Source organism: Haliotis rufescens, unplaced genomic scaffold (genome assembly GCF_023055435.1).
Source record: "Haliotis rufescens isolate VD_foot unplaced genomic scaffold, xgHalRufe1.0.p SCAF_10, whole genome shotgun sequence".
Lineage (NCBI taxonomy): Eukaryota > Metazoa > Mollusca > Gastropoda > Lepetellida > Haliotidae > Haliotis > Haliotis rufescens.
In genome coordinates, this window is record NW_025963780.1 from 5,087,136 (window position 1) to 5,111,370 (window position 24,235).

A 24,235-nucleotide genomic window follows, 5' to 3' on the forward strand; every position below is an offset into this window, starting at 1 on the left:
CATTGAGCAGGGATATTCCTCTATAATTGTTGGGGTCAGAGGTACCACCAGATTTATGTATAGGTATTATAAGTCCAATGTTCCATGCTTCAGGAAATATACCGGTATCTAATATTTTATTAAATAAAGGTCTCAAGTATTTAATAAGAATTTTTTCTGAAAGTTTAAAAAATTCTGGAGGGATTCCATCTTCACCAGGAGATTTCCCGAGTTTTAATCTTTTTAACGCTTCAGCTACTTCTTCATCAGTAATAGTATCTGATAACAACTCATATGCAATGGGTAAGCTATCACAATTATCACAAGAGTGACTGTCAATGAATTCATTTACAAGTACATTAAAATCTTCATTCACTTCTGTTTTGTTAGAGTTTAACAAATCTTTAAAATATAACTGAAGAGCATCAGGAGATATTGCACATTTAGAGTGTTTGCTACATAAAACCCGTTTAAGGGTGTTCCAAAATGTTTTACAATTACCATGTTTTGCAGCATCTTTCAAATCTTCAACTATTTTACCATCAAATTGTTTCTTTTTCTGACCACAGCATATTTTGAATTTTCTTTTGGCTGCAACATATTTTTGCAAATTTTCATTACATTTGAACTGCTTAAATAAATTAAGATACCTATATTTTTCCTTTTTTTCAGTTGAGTACATTCATGGTCAAACCTAATTGGTTGATTACATCGATGACAAGTGAGGATATAATAAAGTAATCGTTGATGCCGCACTACACTATAATAAAAATTATAATCAAGTTGACTGGTGTGTACATTACTACAGTGAACATGTACATGATCATGCCCTAAAAATCAAATGCCGTAATTTCAAATACTAACATATTATTGTGTGATGAATTTAACTGGATCAGTGGTAATATGTGATCATATCATCCCTATGTGACTGCTTATAAAAATCTGATATCTCTTCCCAAAGACCTGGTTAATAATATATTTTCTGCTGAATATTCGAAACAGAGTGAGTGAGTTGGTACTACATATGTTTACGGTTCTATTTTAAATGACTGTAGCGCTCCATTATGAAAACAAATTGTTTTAACGCCACTCTCAGCAGTATTTCAGTGATATATGACGGCGGTCTGTTGCATATGAAATAAATGCAAATTAAATCTTGAATCTTGAAAGTTGTAACATTTCCGCTAATAAGTATCACATGCAGTACACAGTATATCAACTGCAATATACTGTATACAACATTCAGTATACAGTGTGTCGCGAGCTCTGCGCTGGGCTGGAGCACACATTTCCTACCCCTCTTCCCTTCGGCAAACACCTCATGAGGGTTGCAACGAGGTCACAGGTCAGGCGTGCACTCGTCAGTTGTCTAATACGGTCAAGAGTAAGATCTTCCGGAAGACCACTGCACTGGAGGTATGTGGCATGGATTGTTGATGAGGTACTACGTGTTTGGAACTGGGAGTCGAACACTAAGCACTTTTAGAGAAGAGCTCACAATAAAACGTTATGGACTCGCGGACGGACTTGTGTTTTCATTTCAAGACTTAAATGTATCAGGTTGAAATTCTACGACAGATGTAACTTGGTTACCGCTTCCTAACTGTAACATTAACTAAACGTTACGCCTTTTATTTCAGGGCGGGGAAAAATAAAAGGCGTAACGTTTAGTTAATGTTACAGTTAGGAAAACGGGAAACGTTAATTTTGTAGCATGTATGTCGACATGTTGGTTTATTTGAAATTTCAAGCCACACATTTACGGAAACAAAACATACAAATCATGTGCGTGGAATGTTGATGCTATTCTTTTCCAGCAATAAGAAATACTTCAAAATCGTCTTTATGTAGTTACTTGATATATGCATCCGACCGTTCCTGGTCATTAGCTGACATTATTAAACCATCCATGTGTAATCCTATGTCCTTTTTTCCTCAAGGACTAATTTTCTGATTTTCACGGTGTATACAAAAGAAGAACTGTACTCCGGAGATCGTAAATAACAGCATAATATAAAATATGTTCTGAATATGCTTATTCATGAACAACGACGACATCTCAATTTACATGTAATATGGCTGAATTCCACATTCGACATACCACACTTTTGATTGTTTGGATGCTTATGTTCACTGGAAATATTTGGAATAGTTATATTCCGTATTTTGAATTAACCTAGTTCCCCGTGCTTTTTTTTTAATCAGTGTACTGCACACAGACACATGTGATACGTTTGGTAGCAAAGTCAAAGCAAAATCGGAGTAGTGTGTCGGCGAATTTGCATCAAGGCTGTAGTATTTTTCAACCGTTTCATGGAATTCAGTGTACAAGCCGTAGCTCTGGCCACTCATATATTTTGTGCCCCATGACTCAAATCTATTTGCGTCTCTACCGTGTTCCACTGACCTCGATAATCTGTTAGATGAAGGCACAGCTCTCTACAGTCACATAGTTAACACCGATAATCAGCTCCCAGCAGCCACTGCCTCAAGCGATATTGTCTACATAACAGATCAGTTTTATGGCTCCGTCACAGGTGTTCCAAGTATTTGAAGCAGGGAAAAGAAATTTCATATGATCATTTCAACAATCAATATTGATATCCCCGTCACTTTTGGTGGTAACTTTCAATGATGTCTCCATTTTTACGGATTTTAATTCGTATGCATTATTTGACTCTCATCAGCGGAATGGTTTGGGTCAGACTGATCCGAATGGACAAGCAGTTTTACTTCTGTTTAGTAGCATGGATGAATTGTTATGTTACATCTTAACCGTATATCAGGCGACTATGCTTGTCGTAAGAGGCGACAAACGGGATCGGGTAGTCAGGCTTTGGTTGATGCATGGCACTGGATTGTCTGGTCCAGACTCGATTATTTACAGACCGCCGTCATATAGCTGGAATATTGCTGAGTGCGGCGTTAAACGACAAACCAATCAATCATCATCATATGAACTCAAACCAGTCATTGTTACAAGTAAACCACATTCGGCAACAGTGACTGACACTGGATAAAAAAAAAACAGCACATAGAAAAAAACCAAGTAACTCAACTCATCATGATCACAATTACTATTCTTTGAAAGAAAGAAATACAAAAAAGAAACTGACCAAAAAACGTAATACAAGAGACGAGGAATCTCCGTTATTGATTAGTCCCGGTATTGAAATGTTCTCCAACTACGTGATAATATTTTGAGTATGTGCATCTGTGGTTGTGACAAAAAGACCTTATCTAGTTTGACTTTTTGTCATATGGAGCCCTTAGTATTTTCGTTTACATTATTGTAACCAGATGCCAAGTGTGAAAAGAATGTGATCTATTATTTGAGTATGTGCATCTGCCAATGTTGTTGGCAGTTTTGATACCAGTTCCACATGTTTACATTTGTGCCAGAAATTGCTACCATTTCCTTCGATCTACTTTTTAAATAAAGACCCAGGTTAGAATTGGTCTTCAGCAACCAATGCTTGCCGTAAGAGGCGACGAACAGGATTGGGTAGTCAGGCTCGCCGATTTGGTCGATGCATAACATCATATTCCAGTTGCATAGTTCGATGCTCTTGGTGTCAATCACTGGATGATCTGGTCCAGACTGGATTATTTACAGGCGCCGTCATATGGCTGCAATACTGCCGAGTGCGGCGTTAAACAAGAAACTATTTTTAAATAGATCTACCCTATGCAAATGTATCAACTGTATTGCCCAATACTCAAAATAAATATTTATTTTTTTCCACAACAGCTTTGTGTTTTTTGTTGTTAATATAATTATGCTCCTTCATGCCTTTCAGTAATATCATAATTATGCGTTTTTGAGGCATCACTTATGGCGGAGAACTTTGATGCTTTGCATCAATGTTTTCTTGTACACATTTGTGATGGGGCGACAATGCGACAACGAGACATATTTTGTCCTTGAAAATGTCGCGTTACGGCATCGTCGCCCTTATGTAAAATAAAGAAAAGGATTATTCAAAGAGCGACAATGCAATCACGCGATTGTCGCGCTTTTGTTAATTTTGACACGTTTTGCTTGTTTTTGTAAGGGCGTCAATGCGACAATGCGACAACGCGACAATGTCCCTTCCATAGTGATCCGTGCAAATAAAACTGAGTTATGCAAATAAGTCTGACATGCCAATTAAAAGATAAAGTGTTGCAGCTTCTGATTTCATAGATCTTCAAGAAGGATTATCAATAATGGGATGGGTGATGAGTTCAACTGCATGCCGAGTCTATACGTTGTGATTAACAATAATGCTCCGAGTCAATACATTTTGTCAAAATGTATGACATGTATTACGTGAATGAACATATTGTTTATACACGTCCATGTTTTTGACGGACAATATAATTTACATGCTCGGTAAAAGTGAGGACGGGAATCATTGTGTGTTTCCGTGCTTTGTTCAGGTGAACAGTTGACTTGTCCTTGCATGTGTTTGTGACGGGTGCCACTTGTGTGGCAGGATACGCTCTCCTTTTCCCGAACACCCGTTGGATGGCCTGAACCAATTCGGATTTTAATCCCACATCAGTCTGTACACCGTGATATAACCGAAATACTGAAATACTGTACAGTTGAAAATGGTGTTTAATGCGAATACCGTAGTGTGTTACTGCAACTGTTCAAATGTTGTGCAGTGCTGTTATGTAATATGTAAAAGAAAGCATATTCAATTATCTAATTGATTTGAATAGAATATACTTGCCTCAGTGTATTTTATTAACGCCCCAAACCGTAATTTAAAAACATATAATAACAGATCATATGTACGCATGGTGCCTTGACTTACTGCTAACTTTAATAGGCCATCCCGGAATAAAATAGTCCCCCCCCCCCCCCCCCCCCCCATGTTTTAGTATGTTTACAAGAAATATATTTCAAACAATATCCTCATTAGATGAGAAGATGTTTTTTAGAATTACGTCAGTAAGTCAATTACAATGACAGAGCGTCCTAATACATTTACATCAAGTACAATACGTCAAAATGGCCGACACGATAAACGTGACGGGAGATATTTCCGAAGTTGTTAATTAACCTGTGGCTATTTCAAGCCTTTGTCATCACTGATCAATTGGCCGATCGTTGAAAGTAGATTGTAAAGATGTGTCAAATAGATACTAAGGTAAATTCATAGATTGCTGTAGATTGTCACTACGATAGTTTGATGTTTTTTTCGTTTGTTTTTTCTCTGGGATGGGTTGTAGCGAGGGTATATTAAACGGGCATGCAACCACGCTTCTGTATGAATTCGTACCAGGGAATTCCAAGGGTTTTCCCCAGGCATGTGGAAGTAGTCAGTGTTCACGCCATTTCAAGAATACAGTCACGTGAAGAACGTCATGTGACCGACCTCTCGTCCTAGCCGTATATCTTGTAAACTTCACATTAAAAAATTGGTTATTATAACCAAATGAAACACAACCCATTATCCGATAGGGGTAACTGTTCATAGCCGAGGGATATGTTACCACAATAAACTTGGTAACATTGTTTGGTTTGACTTCTTGGCGCGTGCCTGAATTCCATTAACATGTTACATATCCTAAAACTGGCTTATCAGCAAATCTCGCTGCACTGCACGCGACAGATACTAGAGCAAGGCATGCCAGAAATACGAAACCATAAGCTTTCGAAAGGAAGCCTTAGGAATCACGTGCGTCGGGGGACCAGCGCCATCTGATTGGCCGTTAACAGTTGTACAAGGCGGAGCAAAAAGCATCGTTTTTCCGTCCATTTTACGCTTGAAAAACTCGACCCTTTTCTGCACACTTTCTAGACGCTCAACAATTAATCAATTTTAATAAACTTTTAGTCGTTTTTCCGTCCAATGACCATATACGAAAAAAAACCTCGACGTTTTCGTGTTTGCAGTGTCCTTTCTTGGGACATAAATATGACGAAACGGTTCTCACGACCTGTATGTATGATCATGTTACGTGTATTATAAGTGGATAAGTGCTTCAAGTTATAATACGACTAAAAAACCAGTAGGACTACTATTACGACTTGTATAGTGTGCATGCATCGGTGGGCTGAGAAGATAAGGTTAGGTTATGTATGGATATAAAAGAGTCCCAATAGAAACTCAAATTTGTTTTCATCTAACGTATGGTCACCAGATCGAGGTAGCGTCGCCTGGGTCGTTCACTGAAGGTGTTATTGATGCTGTTTCATTTGAAAGCGTTGTTGTAACATTACAAAGAATTACAACATGCTTTTCAAAAGCGTCTGTCGTATGAATACATCGACACATGCCAAGCCGATAACAACCTATCCATGTCAACTTGATGTCTAGCGAAACAAAGAGGTTCGGACATGGCAATAAACACATTGCCTGCATGTCATTGTCTATTGGACCATTTGCAAATAAATGAATACATTTCCAAATCAACGATCGCAGTGTCGGAATTGATACAGGGCTCCGTGTCTCAGCGAATTATTAACAGAATCACAGTTAATTACGTGTTGGGAATTCTGGCTTGTGAAACCACCCCGAGTGGATCAGATTAATGCAACGCTAGCTGCACTCTACTGGTAGAGTCAGGTTAAGAATTTTATAATAAAGAAATCTTTGAGGACGTATTCTTACACATCTGTCAGATCTTAAAATTCGTGTACGTGCATGTGTCATACATTCCCGTCATTACTGAACGATATTCTTTATATAATTGTATTTATTTTCGGACGATGACATTGAAACAAATAAAACATTGTAATCTTGGATACGGACAATAATGATCGATAATAACACTGTGGAATCAGTTTGTCTTATTTGACTAAATACGTCCCCATCTAATAATGATCACGATATTTTTAGAAAATAATATTTTAAAAATAAATTTCAAATGAAATTCTGTCGTTAAATCTCTTTATTCAGTACAGCATTATGCCATGGTATTCCTTACGGAATAGACATTTCAATAGTGTGGCCACGTTCTGATGAGATTGTACAGGGCTGTTCCGGGACAGTCGGTGCTGACCATGTCGCGGTGGCCTCTGAGGGTGTAGCTGGACTGAATCTTGCCCATGTTGACGCCGCAAGCAATGAGAGCCTTGACGGTGTTGATGGCCGCACTGTTGGGGACGCGGGTCGTGAAGTTACCAATCATGCAGAAACCTGGATAAAATTAAAGATAATATCCTATCTCAGATACGATAATCACACACGTATTTGATGAGCAGAAATATGGTGTAGGCTGCGCCGAATTATGTCCATAGCCCCGGGTGTGAACCAATGCCCTGTCACTGACTTACCAGACCAACACTGTTATAGCCCTGTGTGTAAGGCTCTCTCCCGTCACTGACTACCAGACCAACACTGTTGTAGCCCTGTGTGTAAGGCTCTCTCCCGTCACTGACCTACCAGACCAACACTGTTGTAGCCCTGTGTGTAAGGCTCTCTCCCGCCACTGACTACCAGACCAACACTGTTGTAGCCCTGTGTGTAAGGCTCTCTCCCGTCACTGACCTACCAGACCAACACTGTTGTAGCCCTGTGTGTAAGCCCCTCTCCCGTCACTGACTACCAGACCAACACTGTTGTAGCCCTGTGTGAAAGGCTCTCTCCCGTCACTGACTTACCAGACCAACACTGTTGTAGCCCTGTGTGTAAGCCCCTGTCCCGTCACTGACTTACCGGACCAACACTGTTGTAGCCCTGTGTGTGAGCACGTGTCCGGTCACTGACTTACCAGACCAGCACTGTTGTAGCCCTGTGTGTAAGCCCCTGTCCCGTCACTGACTTACCGGACCAACACTGTTGTAGCCCTGGGTGTGAGCCCGTGTCCCGTCACTGACTTACCAGACCAACACTGTTGTAGCCCCGGGTGTGAACCAATGCCCTGTCACTGACTTACCAGACCGACACTGTTGTTGCCCTGTGTGTAAGCCCCTCTCCCGTCACTGACTACCAGACCAACACTGTTGTTGCCCTGTGTGTAAGCCCCTGTCACAAACACCCAAACCATTGTAGCCCCGGATATGAGCCCCTGTCCCGTCACTGACTTACCCAGACCAACACTGTTGTAGCCCCGTTAGTGAGCCCGTTGTAGCCCCGGACATGAGCCCCAGTCCCGTCACTGACTTACCCAGACCAACACTGTTGTAACCGCGTTAGTGAGCCCGTTGTAGCCCCGGACATGAGCCCCTGTCCCGTCACTGACTTACCCAGACCAACGCTGCTGTAACCCCGTTAGTGAGCCCGTTGTAGCCCCGGACATGAGCCCCTGTCCCGTCACTGACTTACCCAGACCAACACTGTTGTAGCCCTTGGTGTGAGCTCCTATCCTGTCCCAGCCGCGACCCTCGTAGACGTTGCCGTCCTCCCCGATGAGGAAACTGTAGCCGATGTCACTCCAGCCTGAGGGTAATCAATCACAAGAAGCCCCTTCATCCCTGACTACATGTATATATACATCTGAAGGTGTGATAGAAACACTGAGACATTTGCAGAAACCTATGGTCATGATTATTTGGTTTATAATAGACAAATGAGATCACCAGTCAAATTATGGTTACTCAATATTAATGTTTTCCTTATAGCTTTAACCAGATATGAGAAGGAAGTCAGTATAAAGCATGTGTCTAGCTTCAGGCCTGTGTCTCATTTGCACCATAAGCTTGTATGAAAATATATGTTGACATATATACTTTTACAGTTCTTCATGTACAAGGGGCACGGGTGGCCCAGTCGTCTAAGGCGCCGCGATTCGCTGTGCAGAATTGCGTCCCTTGGGCACGCCAGAAACCTATGATTGTGGGTTCGAATCCCAGTTCGCCCCGATTATGTTTCTAGGTTTGTCAGCACCATACCCGTGCTCGTTGGTTTCGCCGAAGTGGTAACCCTCTGAGACCTGCATCACTTCGGGCTTTCCTCCCAAATTAAGCTGACACGCCGCGATATAACTGGAATATCGTTAAAAGCGGCGTTAAACCCAACTCACTCACTCACTCATGTACAACGAACCCGACAACCCACTCACTCACCGCGGGTGTTCATATGGTAGTTCTGATAGCTCCTGACTCTCTCAGAGCAGGAGCTTTGACTGGAGCAGGGACTACTTAGTCCATGATTGATGAAGGCGTATCTCACAGCCCCGGCAAGATTGCTGGTAGAACGTGGAGATCTAGCACCCCACTCGGCCCTGGTGATAATGCGGGGACATTCAGAGCTGGTACTCCCTGGGTAGAAATGACTACAGTTAACTTTTGTATGACAAGACGGAAAACTGTAACTTTCCAATATTCAACTTTCCCTTCATGTCCATATTCAAGCAGCTCCTGTCTTGGTGTCTGCATCTCACAACTTTCGTGGAAAAGAAACACACATGTACACTCTTGTTTGATCAAGATTGCAACATTCTGATGTCTGATATTTCTTATTATTATAGGGGCTAGTGGTTAAAGCGTTCGCTCGTCACACTGAAGACCCGGGTTCGATTCCCGACATGGGTACAATGTGTGAAGCCCATTTCTGGTGTCCCCCGCCGTGATATTGCTGGAATATTGCTAAAAGCGGCGTAAAACCATACTCACTCACTATAATTATAGAAAAAAAATTGGCCTATTTTATTTACATAAATTTCATACGTGTCTGTGCCTTGTGTTTGGACTCTGCTAAACGATTTGCTCTACTAAACATCAAGATAAAATAATTCGTAAAACTTCATGAGCATCACAATTGAACTCACCACTTTAAACGCTGATTAATTTCTTATATCGCTGTGTAACGAACCCTCATGAGATGAGTTTATAATGCATTTGTGATGTGACATTACTGACCTACATATATTGATGCATTAATAGTCCTTAAGAGAAACAAAAGGTGAAGTGAAGTAGGGTTTTACCTGAAGAGCCGGAATTACCCGAACAACTCCGTATGTTGACGAAGCGTCCGGAGATCCATCCGTCCTGTAACGGGTACGTCAATTTTATAATTTTTTACATCACTATTCTTTACCTCAAAGCATTTAGATCTATACGCAATATTTAGTACGTGTGAATTCATGTTTACACTGACAGCCATACAACAACCAGCTGTATCGCGGAATAAAATAGTTCCTAAAAACGAGAAGTGACATGAACGTATGTATGCTCAACATGCTCCACAGGAACAACTTTTGTAGTTTCTTTACAACAAATGTATCAAATAATATCCTCATAAGATTAGAAATGTCTGATAAGAACTACCTCAGAAAGTCACTCACAGTGACAGCGCATCGTAATAAATTTACATCAAGTACTACCACAAGACGTCAAAATGGCCGACACGAAAAACGTGTCGCGAGAGATTTCAGAAGATGTTAATGAACCTATGGAAGTTACATGTTTTAGTCATCATTAATCATCTGGTCGATCATTAAAAGGTGATTAAAGATGTGTTGATTAGACACTATGGTAAATTCATAGATTGCTGTAGACTGTCACTGTCAGCCTAGACACGGATTGAATCAATCTCATTAAAATCAGATCTAAGTAGTCGCTGTCGCAAAACAAAGACCTGAAGACATCCCATTACGGGTCACGTCAGAACGACCTTTCGCGAACTTTGACCGACCACTGACATGACTCATAACAAGTCAACATTAGCCAATTAGAAAGCAGCTTTCTCGAGCTTCACGGTAGTCGCTTCAACCAGGCGACTTCCGGTTCAGACTTCGCTTGACAAATATGTTAACACAGTTCTCGATTAAGATTTTGAAAACTGAACAAACAAACTTTGCGGAATGTCTAATATATGGTTGATATTGTATGGCAGTGCTTCCCACATGCTGTGCAACGCGTACGCCTCTTCCGTTCAAACGTTTATACCAAGGAAAAGGGGGAGATAGACGATAAATTTGACGGAATCAGTCGTACGGGCCGTAACTGTCGTTCGGAATACCCCGTTTTAACAATTTAACCCATTCCGGCTGTCACTTTCATGACCTGGTAAGCGACGCTTTGATTGGTCGGGTAAAAGGTCGTTCTGACGTGAGCCGTAATAGGATGTCCTCAGATCTTTGTTTAGCGCTAGCGAGAACTAAGATCTGATTTTAATGAGATTGGGATTGAGTCGATACTTCGACAGTGTGGATGTGCATTTCTTCTTTTGTTCACTTAGGTTCGGTCGTAGAGAGGATATTCGTAAACGATCATGCAGTCAAACTCTCCTGCGTTGCTAAATGTATACTGAAACGCCGAGTTTAAGATAAAATTGAGTGAGTGATTGTGGTTTTACGCCGCTTTTAGCAATATTCTAGCAATATCACGGCGGGGGACACCAGTAATGGGCTTCACACATTGTACCCAAGTCGGGAATCGAACCCGGGTCTTCAGCGTGACGGGCGGACGCTTTACCACTAGGGTACCCGACCGCCCTTAAGATAAAAGGGTCTAAATGATCAGAAAGAAACGCTCCTGTATGCATTCGTGCAAAGGAATTCCCAGGGGTTCCCCCAGGATTGTGGAAGTAGTCCATCAGTGTTTACGTCATTTCAAGAACACGGTCGCGTGAAAAACGTATGATCGTCAAATTATGTCGTTCATACACTTATGAACGTTTTTGTCGCGGTCATGTGACCGATCTCTCGTCCAAAGGAAAACCCGTATATCGTGTAAACTTCAAATTAAAGAATCATATTCAAAAACCCACCCTGCCGTTGAAGTTGACATGTACCCAGCCGGATCTCCGATCGCCTTCAAAGGAGGTACAGCGTCCTTTTATTAGGACGCCCAGGATCGAATGCCTTGTTCCCACCCCAGAGCGGACATTAACATTTCCAGTAGCGCATGCGCACTGAGCAGCTTTAACATCACTAACAGTTGCTGCCAAGAAGGCAAGGAAGATGAGAATAACCGCCATGTTTATTCTGGAAACCTCTCTGCAATGAAGAAAGCAAATGAACACGGTGTTTCTACTTCATGATACATCATGACTAGTTGCCTGTGTGATGGCTGATGTCTGAGCTTCCCAAGTTTGGTAGAGCAATGAAAATACTTTTATCAAATTAAACAGACGCCCTGTTAAACAAAGCGCGTGGTCCCGAAAGCCATTTAACTGCACACATGTGTACGGTCAGGAGATGTGTTCTAACACTTACTAGTCCTACTATTCCACTCATCGTGACAAGACAACAAAATTACGAATAGTCTTATCTAACTGCATTTAATACTCAGTTTATAAACAACAAACAAACAATAATAGGGGCTCTGACGAGCGGCATTCGAACAATCTGCTCTGGTCGTAAGAGCTAGTTGAGACACACAGAATGAATGATTCAGCTATTTTTAACTATCTTGTGATGCTCAGCAGCAAAAGTAATATCCAAGGAAGCTGTCAGCCGCAACTGCAGACAATTATGAAGTCAAAAAGATATTTTAATAACAAATGTATGTCATCCAATATAAACCTATAAACTTGATGTGATATAGAAAATAAAAAAATACATGGAAAGATTAATGTATGATGTGGACCCTTTTTCGACCCAAAGAATCTGCATAATTTAAGTCATGAGCAAATTTTTTACAAAGAATTATGACAGTTTTTAGATATGTACACACTAATTATAAGGTACTGGTTTTCATTTCAAAACTTGAATATTTTGGACCGAACTAAGTGTATAGCTGGGGCTGCAATGTGTTGTATAAGCTGATCATAGCGGTTGTTCAGGCCAGCTGGCAGCCCGCTGCAATAATCTAGTCTCGATAACACTAGACACCTGGCTAGAACATGAGCACTTTCAGCTGGGATATATTTTCTGACGTATCTAATGAAACGGAGATGGTACTATCATGATTTGCATGTTCTGTCTACTTGTGCCAACATGGAGAGGTCCGAGTCAATCCAAACACCATGGTCTTCCACAAGCCTGGCGAAGTGACTTATGCTGAACCGATGGTAATATTACTTCTCGTATCAGTTTGGTGATGATTTATGCCAACAAGAAGATCCTCGGTTTTGTCGTCTGTAAGTTTGAACATTTGTTTGTTCATCCATGTTTTTATTTTAATAGTGCATGTTTCTTTTTGCTTGAGGGCTGTGTAGGAGGAAAGAAAGTTTTAATCAGGTGAGAGTCATCTGCATGGGAGTAGTGGTAGACGTGAAAGCTGATTGGTGTAGATGAGAAAACACACTGGGCCCAAGACACAACCTTGGGACAGCACATGAGAGTAAGGAACTTTAACAAAGTTTGTCTGCAGTTAATACTGGTTGACTGCTGTCTTTTAAAAAGGACTGGAGCCATGACAAGGCTTCACCTTCAATTGATGTTTAAGCATGCGAAGCAGTATTTCATGGTCTACAGTATCGTCGGATGCGTTCATGTCCAATACAATCGAGTTTGCGGCGTCTCCATTATCGACTATCTATCGTAGATCGTTTAGTACTCAAAGCAGCAAAGTTTCAGTTGAGTGATGTGGCCAGTAAGGAGATTGAAACTTATTCAGGATGTTATTCGCATATAGGTGATCCATGAGTCTCGTTGAAGCAGCTTATTCAATTAGCTTGGAAAGATATGGCAAGTTTAAAACAGCTCGGTAGTTCTTTAAGATGGTTGAATCATGTTTCATTTTTTTTAAATATGTGGTTTGACAGTGGCGTTTTTAAGCTCATCTGGAAATACTCCTGCTGACATGAGTTCTTGTTGATCATATCTGTTATAACTGGAAGTAAAGAGTTCATGTGATCTGCGACCCGTGAAGATTAGACCCGGGTAGAATAGGTCTTCAGCAACAAACAATCAATCAATCAATCAATCATGTGATCTGCAGTCATCTTACTGGGGACAGGATCGCTCAAGCAAGTCGTGATATTGGATGATGATCTGCTAAACTCAGACTTACATGTCCTGCGGTCTGTGTATTACTGTTTTGAAGAAATGCTCTTTTGTCATGAATTTTCAACTCAAAAAAGGCTATTCACGTCAGCTTGTTCGTTCGTCGGAGGAAAAACACATTTTTCTTCATTCCCGAAAAGACCATTCATGAAGTTATGAAGCTGTCTTGGTTTATTTGCCATTTCTGTGATTCGTTGTTTACAAAATGTCGCTTGGAATCTTTGATCATCTGCGGACCTTGATCCTGTCAGATTTATAGAACACGTCCCATTTTAATTCTGGAAACCCAAAAGTCCAGAAACTCTACGCTCTTTGCCCAGTCTCGGTTAAAGGTATTTGCAAAATTAAACATGCCGTTTTCATGGGAACATACCAAGGAAGAAAAAATGAAAAAAAAATTGTTTAAAAACTAAATATTTAGACTATGTCTGGCGAAGTCTGGCCCATGGGTAGGCCCATAGGCAGGCCCTTGGGCGAGAATATGTTCTTTTACTTAAAACTCATGTTTTTGTTTCGCAAATACATTTAATGTATTCATTCAAGTATCATGACACAAAATTTAACTCATTTTTACTTAATTTAACGATTTTATAGCGATATTGAAATATTTCGCCCATGGGCGAAAAAAAGGTTTGGCCCATGGGCGAGTATATGTTCCTTTACTTAAAACTCATGATTTTGTTTCGCAAAAACATTAAATGTATTCATTGAAGTATCATGACACAAAATTTAATGAAAAAACAAATGTTCAAAAACTCAATATTTAGACTATGTCGCCCATGGGCCTGCCCATGGGCGAAGTCTGGCCCATGGGTAGGCCCATGGGCGAGAATATGTTCCTTTACTCAAAACTCATGTTTTTGTTTCGCAAATACATTAAATGTATTTATTTAAGTATCATGACACAAAATTTAACTCATTTTAACTTAATTCAACGATTTTATAGCGATATTGAAATATTTCGCCCATGGGCGAGAAAAGGGTTTGGCCCATGGGCGAGAATATTTTCCTTTACTTTAAACTTATGTTTTTGTTTCGCAAATACATGCAGGTGTTCTTACTATTTTCATGGCACATAATGTTACTCAATTTTACTCAATTCAGCTATTTTACAGATTTATTGGAATATTTCGCCCATGGGCGAGAAAAGGTTTTGCCTTCGAAATCCTTGATTATTCTATCATGCCAGAGTTCTGAAATTCAGTGACAATGTTGCTGAACAGTAGAATCTGATGGACGTATTGTGCAGAACCTGTTTGACACTATGGGTTCCAGGACCACTAACACTGTGAGCTGAAAACGTTTGGTCCTAACCGCACCCAACATCTTTAATGAACCCGGCCTTATCTCTCAAAACGTTTTGGCAGTTTATCATACGAATTCATGTGCGTGTACAGCATTAAATTTTAGTTAGTTTCTATTTCATTTCCCATTTTATGACCCGTTGATACATCCCACTGTGCAATTACGTGACAGGTACGCGTGCGCGTATTTTAATGGAAAGAAACTATTCGTCTTTTATTGCATAACGTTTGGCTGAATATCTTACATTCTAACGAAATCTCGAAATAATTATTTAATTACAAGCAGTGTCGAACTGACCAGTAGGAATTGTGTTTCAATGCGATTGAGGAAAACGGGAGTGAATATTGTGACACTAAAGCAACTTTTAACTGCATTGTCACTTTTGGTTTGAAAATGGTAATAGTTAAGAAAAACGTAACAGCCTTCTTATGATAATTCTCATATTCTCATTAGTACGTTGTGTCTAATTACAGTGTCGGCCTTATTTACAGGTGATTCTACAATACTTGTTGTCGGTCAATTACAATCTGCCACACCACGCGTGAATAAACAGTTATGCAGGTGTTGCTGTGGGCAAATACCTAGCCTGTACATGTATATTTTTGTGGATACATGTATTACATATTTTCGTTGATATGTGGATATATTAAGCACCAAGACACAAAAAGTTTATGAAAGATGAATTTGTGCCTTGATATATATATTCAACGCGAACGAAGCTTGTATTTTCTCCGCGATCCTGATGTGTATCATCGTTTAATTGGTCATTCATTTAAAGTATGTTGTGAGGCGATATCTAAGGAGCCGCTCAAGATACACAGTGTCGTCCGTTTCGCGTGAACTACCACCCTACCCTGTCAGTAAGAGTTATGTTATCGGTACACAAATATATTTGGTGCGATGTCAGTGTGGAAGGAGTTTGAATTACGTCCGCCAGTGGCCACAGAAAGTATAGTACCAATCAACAAGGCCAATGCGTACTAATAACCTAGTGACTCGCGTAACAACGGCTGTCAATATGTCTGCTACATCTACCATACCATCATCCCTGTCACAACTGGCGTATTAACGGTTTATTCAAAAAGTTATTGTAGAAATGTCGTTACCAGACTAACGTACGTCGTATTCAGTCCTCAACTGGATGTCACATTCCTTGTATCAGTTAACAGCCCTGTTTGTGAAAATATTTACTAGACATACGATTTAAAGACTAATAAAATCAATTGTAAGACCGCATAGACCATAAAACCGAATAAAATATGTCTTGGTATCATCTCTTGTGTATTAGATGATGGCAATGACCGGAAATGTTATAACGTTAGATTAAGAAGGAGAAACATTAAAGTGTTTTACAATACTTGGAAACATGAGCAATAAGATGTAGCAACATAAACATGCATGGAATAGGGAAAAAGGATGAAAACAAATTGAAAAGGATTTTAATACAAAATTATCGAACTTAATTACTTGCCTGAACAGAAGGGGTACCCAAACTTGTTTGACAGTTATTCGTGTGTTGTAGACTGTCGAATGGGACTGATGTGTGTACGTAGGGTAGGCATATCTATTGCAAGTTTTAGTACTCATACACTTTCTCTTTTTGTGTTTTGTTTGTTTGTTAGTTGTATAACGCCACACTTAGCAATATTTCAGCTGTATGACGGCGGTCTGTAAATAATCGAGTCTGGACCAGACAATCCAGTGATTGACATCATGTGCATCGATCCACGCAATTGGGATACGATGACATGCATCAACCAAGTCAGCGAGCCTGACCACCCGATCCCGGTAGTCGCTTCTTACGACAAGCGCTGTCGCCCTTTTACGCCAAGAATGGTTTGTTGAAGATCTTCACGGGTCTATTGAATGCAGGGATTTGTGTAAAGTCATCAGACAGCATACAATGCCAACTAAAAAAATATACTCAGTGTCTCCGCAAAGTAATATAGTACGGTACTTAGAGTACATGTGAGATTATACTCAGATTAGGGAGATGTTTAATCCATATAACGTGTTATTATTCTACCTAACAATGTATTTAATGAAATGAATGCAAAACAAACTCAACGGCTAAAAGGTTTCATTGAAAAAACTACCCCTAGTCTTGACTAATAAAACAACTGCAACCCGACACAGATTAAACGCAACTTACAAACACTTGATATATTGCAGATTATTAAATCATTGTCTCTATTATCAGCCGCTACGTTTGTATCGTTTGCATTGTACAAAGAAATATTTTATCTGTCCTTTTGCAGATTTAGCCTCAGAATGTGCTCATTCGAATTAGGAACGAAAATAATTGCTTATCATGAGTATATATGATACAGTTAAAAGTTACTTGTACACTGTAGACGTATTCACTTTAAAGTCGCATACGACCTTCGCGAGCGAGTTGAATGATCTAGGTTAATTGGAACGAAGTCTAGAGAGGGTTATAAAGTTTTGTATTTGGTAATGTGTAGGTTTGTTAAATATAATTTTTTAAATTCCTTTTATTTCAATATGTAAAAACATAACTATGCGCTTAAAAACAGAGCTGACTTGATGGGAGATAGCCACCTCAGATTGTCTGTTGGACACGGTTTAACCTTACTGTGTCCTCACTCTGGTTGTTGTTACCGTTGTTATAAGGGATTAAGAGCTACGGCTCATTGCATTTTTGGTTACAGTCTGTATCACTAAAGTGGACATGTGCAGGTGAACTCTGTTCAATTAGTATATGAAATGCCCCAAAATGTGAACTCCAGGCAATAATAACCTGAGGGTAAATCCACGTGCGTCTGCCTTTCCCCTCGTTCACCTTCGAAATCCTTGATTATTATATCATGCCAGAATTCTGAAATTCAGTGACAATGTTGCTGAACAGTAGAATCTGATGGACGTTTTGTGCAGGACCTGTTTGACACTATGGGTTCCAGGACCACTAACACTCTGAGCTGAAAAAGTTTGGTCCTAACCGCACCCAACATCTACAAGTTTGTAAGCTTGTAGACATCATTAAGAAGTAATTAACAGTCCCATGCTGAGACCTTTCTCAAAATTCAGACCGGTGGCAGGCTGCCAACAAAGAGAAGAAAATATCGCAACCCCGACACGAGTGTGCTCAGTCAAACAATGAACTTACGACCGGCAGAAAACAACTCCAGTTGAGTATGCCGATGCTGTATCTCAGCCGTGTTGGCCGGAAAATTTAAAAATGCTAATTAAATCCAAAATCGTATAATTATTTTTAATAGAAACCGTATCTTAATTTGTTCTTGCACTGCATCATATCGTGTATTTCATCTGTATATGTGTAATGTGTATATGTATCAATGACTACACTTATACCGCATATTCTGCAACAGACTATAATTAATCACCTTATTATTGTCTCTCCATTTACCATGGCTGACTGCACTAATACCCTTTTAACAGTGGACACCGATATCAGTATACATGTAGGCTTTTTGTTCAAAAAGGAATATGCAGGAAATTATATGTAACAATTAACTGTGTACTAATTACATGTTTGAATGTTATCAGTTTTACGTTCTGAGATACAGTGATGTAAGCATCTTCTAAAATCTTCTAAAAATATAATAAAATACAAAACTCTCTGCCGCAATTTTTTGTGGAAATCATTCGATCAAGTAAAAATGACTGCGTGACAAGACGAATCAACTATTTATACCCGATAAAAGAAACTGGCGTATTTTAGGAACAGTGCTATAACAAGACATTTGAAATTTCTAACAAGCAGATACATTAGAGACAGTGACTAGACTACAGGTACGTAATCCGTATCAATCAAAGGTGTAAAAAAACTGAAAATCATATCTGTCGGAGACCTACCAAATTACCAAGTTTTATCATTACTATATTTATTACAATGCAAATACTTTAGTGATACATTTTTTAGAGGAGAGGGCATACACACAAGTATATTGCTTCCGTGTGTGAATGAAGGTTGTACTTGGTATCTCAGTTCTCAGTTTCATACCGGTTGTATAACTGAATTTGTATATGGAACCATGCGTACAGCATGACAATTACTTGCTATTCGTCAGTTTACAACACACATAACACGGTTAAACAATTTTAGGCACCGCTTTTGCGAGTTATTTAGTACAATAATGTTTTACTAAAATCTATTTCAATTTGTTTTCACCATTTTCCCTATTGACAGTCGTTGTTACATGCGTCACTAGGTAATTAGTACGGATTGACCTTGTTTATTGTTTCTATACTTTGAGGATTTCTGTGGCAACTGGCGGACGTAATTCAAACTCCTTCCGCACTGACACCGCATCAAATATATTTGTGTACCGATTACATAACTCTAATGGACAGGGTGGGGTGGTAGTTCACCGGACGACACTGTGTATATTGGGCGGCTCCTTTGATATCTCCTCCAAACATACGTTTATTGAATGACCCCATTAAACGATGATACACATCTCGATGAATATATCAAGGCACTAATTCATCTTTCATAAACATTTTTTTGTCTTTGTGCTTAATATATCCACATATCAACGAACATTTGTAAAACATGTATCCTAAAAAAAATAAACATTTTCAGGCTAGGTATTTGCCCACAGCAACACCTGCATAACTGTTTATTCACGCGTGGTGTGGTAGATCGTAATTGACCGAGAGCAGGTATTGTAGAATCACCTGTAAATAAGGCCGACACTGTAATTAGATACAACGTACTAATGAGAATTATCATAAGAAGGCTGTTGTTTTTTCTGAACTGTTACCATTTTCATACAAAAAGTGACAATGCAGTTAAAAGTTGCTTTAGTGTCACAATATTCACTCGCGTTTTCCTCAATCGCATTGAAACATAATTCCCACTGGTCAGTTCGAAACCGCATGTAATTAAATAATTATTTCGAGATTTCGTTAGAATGTAAGATATTCAGCCAAACGTTATGCAATAAAAGACGAATAGTTTTTTTCATTAAAATACGCGCACGCGTACCTGTATATTGCATACCTAGTGTCACGTAATTGCCCAGTGTGATGTATCAACGGGACATTAAATGGGAAATGAAATAGAAACTAACTAAAATTTAATGTTGTGGAAAATAACTCCAATGAATTGGAGTACAGGCACATGAATTCGTATGATAAACTGTCAAAACGTTTTGAGAGGTAAGGCCGGGTTCATTAAAGAACGCTACAATATGTAAAACAGGTGAAATTTGTAGAACTAAAGGAAACATCCAACCAAATGCCCTTTTTAAATAGTAATGTAATGATATAATATAAAGTATATTTCACATGATACAATATACTTTGCAAACAGTTAGTTGATGCTTGAAAGGGACTGACGAAAACATGGGCGAAATATTTTAATAACGCCGTAAAATAGTTGAATTAAGTAAAAATTAGTTAAATTTTGTGTCATGATACTTGAATAAATACATTTAATGTATTTGCGAAACAAAAACATTAGTTTTAAGTAAAGGAACATATTCTCGCCCATGGGCCTACCCATGGGCCTACCAATGGGCCAAACCTTTTTCTCGCCCATGGGCGAAATATTTCAATATCGCTATAAAATCGTTGAATTAAGTTAAAATGAGTTAAATTTTGTGTCATGATACTTGAATGAATACATTAAATGTATTTGCGAAACAAAATCATGAGTTTTAAGTAAAGGAACATATACTCGCCCATGGGCCAAACCTTTTTCTCGCCCATGGGCGAAATATTTCAATATCGCTATAAAATCGTTGAATTAAGTTAAAATGAGTTAAATTTTGTGTCATGATACTTGAATGAATACATTAAATGTATTTGCGAAACAAAAACATGAGTTTTAAGTAAAGGAACATATTCTCGCCCATGGGCCTACCCATGGGCCAGACTTCGCCCATGGGCAGGCCCATGGGCGACATAGTCTAAATATTGAGTTTTTAAACAATTTTTTTTTAATTTTTTCTTCCTTGGTATGTTCCCATGAAAACGGCATGTTTAATTTTGTAAATACCTTTAACCGAGACTGGGCAAAGACCGTAGAGTTTCTGGACTTTTGGGTTTCCAGAATTAAAATGGGACGTGTTTAAATAAATATATATGGTCGTATGCATGGTCAGGTAATTTTGATGTAAATGTTTTTTACATACATTTGGCAGGAAAATGTGGCTGATGTTTCATAAGTACTGATTTTCGTTGAGGTGGAGATTTATTTTGTTCTCTGGTACAAGTTGGAATCTCGCTTCGAAATCATGGTATAGTCTGTATTAGAAAACTGTTTCACTTAAAAGAAAATCAATTTGATGTTGAGTTACGACAAGTGGGTTTATATTTATAAGTTAGTTATTGAATTTGTTTCAAGTATTTAAAGAAATTTAGAATACAAAAAAACAAAACACTCTAAAGTCTTGTAATCTGAAAAGTGTTAAACGTTTCTCAACCATTCCGTTCAAAGCGAGTAGAGGCCTAAAACAGACGTTGTAAATAATTTTCCATACTTCCTTTCCTTCATTATTACATTGTTAGATTTTGTTGTTGACAAGGTTAATGTTTGAAATATCAGTCCTCGTGTCACAAATATGTAATGAAATTAGAAAAAGACACACAACCCCCCCCCCCCCCCCCCCCCCCCCACACACACACACACAAAAAAAACCAAATAATAATCTTAGCAGACGCAGCCCCGACTGCGCATGGAGAAAAGGTTAAAAAAGGCGCCAAAATGCAGTCGCAATAACATTCCATTTTGCGCGCGATGTCAAGTTTCCATATAAGGATATTCATTTCTATCCATTGTTCTTTGTTAATGAATGGTCCAGTAATTAGTTGCATGATTGCATTTGGTCAGTTGACCCTGTATTCATCTAATTAACCTGATACATCACTTATACATTTACATATTAATGAGTTATCTTGCATATAAATGAGGCATTGACGTTGACAACCACCCTTTAATAACCTAATTGACCTGTGACGTCATGCATACATTTGCATATCCATGAGTTATCCTGTCAACTCCCCTACAATAGCTATTCAATTCAGTCTCAGTACCTTACTGACACAGGTGCGATGGACTACAATACCTATTCAACTCCCTGTTGACCTAAGGACAATACCTATTCAACTCACTGTTGACCTAGGACAATAGTGTGACCTCACAGATATCAAATGAGGTCAGAGGTCAAGGTGAGAGGTCAAGGCCAGATCATATGGAGGTCATAGGTCAATGACGTCATAGACACCTCATGGGAGGTGGTGGGAGGTGTTCTGTATCCACCAATATATCTACTGATACTAACTACACTGATCCGTTATGACTGGCACCCTGGTATATCCATGAATGTCTAAGCTAACAAACTATTTTGTTCTTTTCTCTTCAGGCATTTCTCATACATCTAATATGTTTAATCAGTACGAACACAAGAGATATGACTTCACCCAGATACAGCATCTGCCACAGTCCCCGATAATCGTACAATTTGGAGCAGCACAACCAGTTTTAAAATATTGCATGCTGATTTTCTCAAACAGAAGATTTTCTACTCATGATGAGATAAATTGAACATAAACTTAGACATTTCATAACATACTAAAACATTCAACAATGCAAGAAAAGTCTTACCTTCCCCTTACTGTCGTGTCTGGCTGGGCTATGAGATCAAGGTACAGCCTGATCACCTGATGTAATTCTACCCCTCACGTGACCACCAACCAGGGTTGTTATGAATCGTATATGACTGAACTCAATTAACATACGGTTGTGTATTTTAGGTGTCTAGCCGGGAGAGCCACATTTCAGAAATGGCTATTGCCGGTAGAGCCACATTTTCAGCTGAGTGCATTTCACCTATTCTAGCGGGTAATTAATTATTCCGATTACCGATACCTTTAAATGAGTGTCCCACATTTAAATAACTAAGCGTGGTGTTCTTTAGAGTTACCTTTAAATGAGTGTTCCACATTTAAATTACTAAGCGTGGTGTTACTTACTTACTTACTTATATTGGAGATTGAACGTGCGCTTTCCGACTGCAAGCGTATGTCGCACACGGGCCCTGCCAGGCCATTTAATGTGTTTCCAAAAAGGGGAAAGTGAGTTTGTGCAACCCAGGAGGGGGGCTTTAGGGGTTGCTTATATAGTAATTTTGAAATTTGGAAAGAATGCCAAGAGTGGGTGGGGGACGAACTAAGGGAGCTGTGTGTGTTGGGTGGTTGTTAGATAAGGTAGTTTTGGTTTTAATATTTTATTTGGGGTTTAAATGCGACTAATTAGTCCTGTTTTAATTAGGTATATGCCTAAGGCTTTGAATTTTTCTAATTTATTTTGTGGATTTTGTGGTACCGTTTTAAGATTTAGGGTGGTCTGTAGTGTTGTTCGGTGTGTTTGGTGGTGTGTGCAGTGAATGAGTACGTGTTCTGGTGTTTCTTGTTGTTTGCAATGCGGGCAGTTTCCTGTTGTGTGTAGATTAGCTTTTTTATGGTGATTATCTAGTTTGGTGTGGCCTGTTTGTAGTTCAGTACCTATGCGATTTTGCTAGGAGAGGAGGTCTAGAGTTTGACATTAGTTAGAGGGTGTTTCTTTCACTTCACCCAATGTATCTGGAGGAGGGTGCAGAAAGATGGTCTGGTGATGGACTATAAGGAAGATGAGGAGGTGAAGAAGCTGGTGGGAAGAGCTGCTGCCCTCCCTCTAGTACCTCGTGACAAAGTGGATGATGTGTGGCTTGATGCCATTGCCGACTCTCCTGCTGGCCCTAAAGTGACTGCCTTCAGGGACTACGTGACAACCAGTTGGGTTCAAGGAGGGGCCTTCATGCCAGAGATTTGGAACCATTTCGAAACAAATGACCTGGAAGGGTGGCACAACAAGATAAACAAACTTGCCAAGAAGTGCCACCCGACCATCTACGAGGTAGTGAAGCTATTTCAGCGAGAGCAGTCACTCAAAGAGGTTACAGTCCTGAGACTCTCTCACCAGTGGTCAGAACCTTCACGAAGAAAGGAGTACAAGGCAATCGATGCACGTATTGCGTCCCTCAAGATCCAGCTCCTGAACCAACACCCTAGTTGAGATGGAATATGCTCACCACGTGGGCGACCCCCTTTCTTCTGCAGTAATGACATTAAATCCATTATGCTATTCATA

The 24,235-nt window shown here is 39.5% G+C and overlaps 1 protein-coding gene across 1 annotated transcript; it reads right to left on the bottom strand.

Moving 5' to 3' along the window:
- Positions 1–6,852: 6,852 nt before the first annotated feature.
- LOC125374911 (peptidoglycan-recognition protein SC2-like) lies at positions 6,853–22,868 on the bottom strand. Its single transcript, XM_048386686.1, has 6 exons — positions 22,712–22,868; positions 11,631–11,859; positions 9,844–9,907; positions 8,984–9,178; positions 8,244–8,357; positions 6,853–7,115 (listed from the first exon to the last, which is right to left on the bottom strand). The coding sequence occupies exons 2-6, from the start codon at positions 11,838–11,840 to the stop codon at positions 6,916–6,918; spliced, it is 783 nt and encodes a 260-aa protein (XP_048242643.1). The 5' UTR covers positions 11,841–11,859; positions 22,712–22,868; the 3' UTR covers positions 6,853–6,915.
- Positions 22,869–24,235: the final 1,367 nt, after the last annotated feature.

What these genes read in the sequence shown, in the direction of transcription:
- LOC125374911 (XM_048386686.1), bottom strand. Translation starts at nt 11,840, where the DNA reads ATGGCGGTTATTCTCATCTTCCTTGCCTTCTTGGCAGCAACTGTTAGT. An exon ending in ATGTCAACTTCAACGGCAGG is followed by an intron (nt 9,908 to 11,630) that starts GTGGGTTTTTGA and finishes TACCCGTTACAG; the next exon opens with GACGGATGGATCTCCGGACG. An exon ending in CTACAACAGTGTTGGTCTGG is followed by an intron (nt 7,116 to 8,243) that starts GTAAGTCAGTGA and finishes AATTTTATCCAG; the next exon opens with GTTTCTGCATGATTGGTAAC.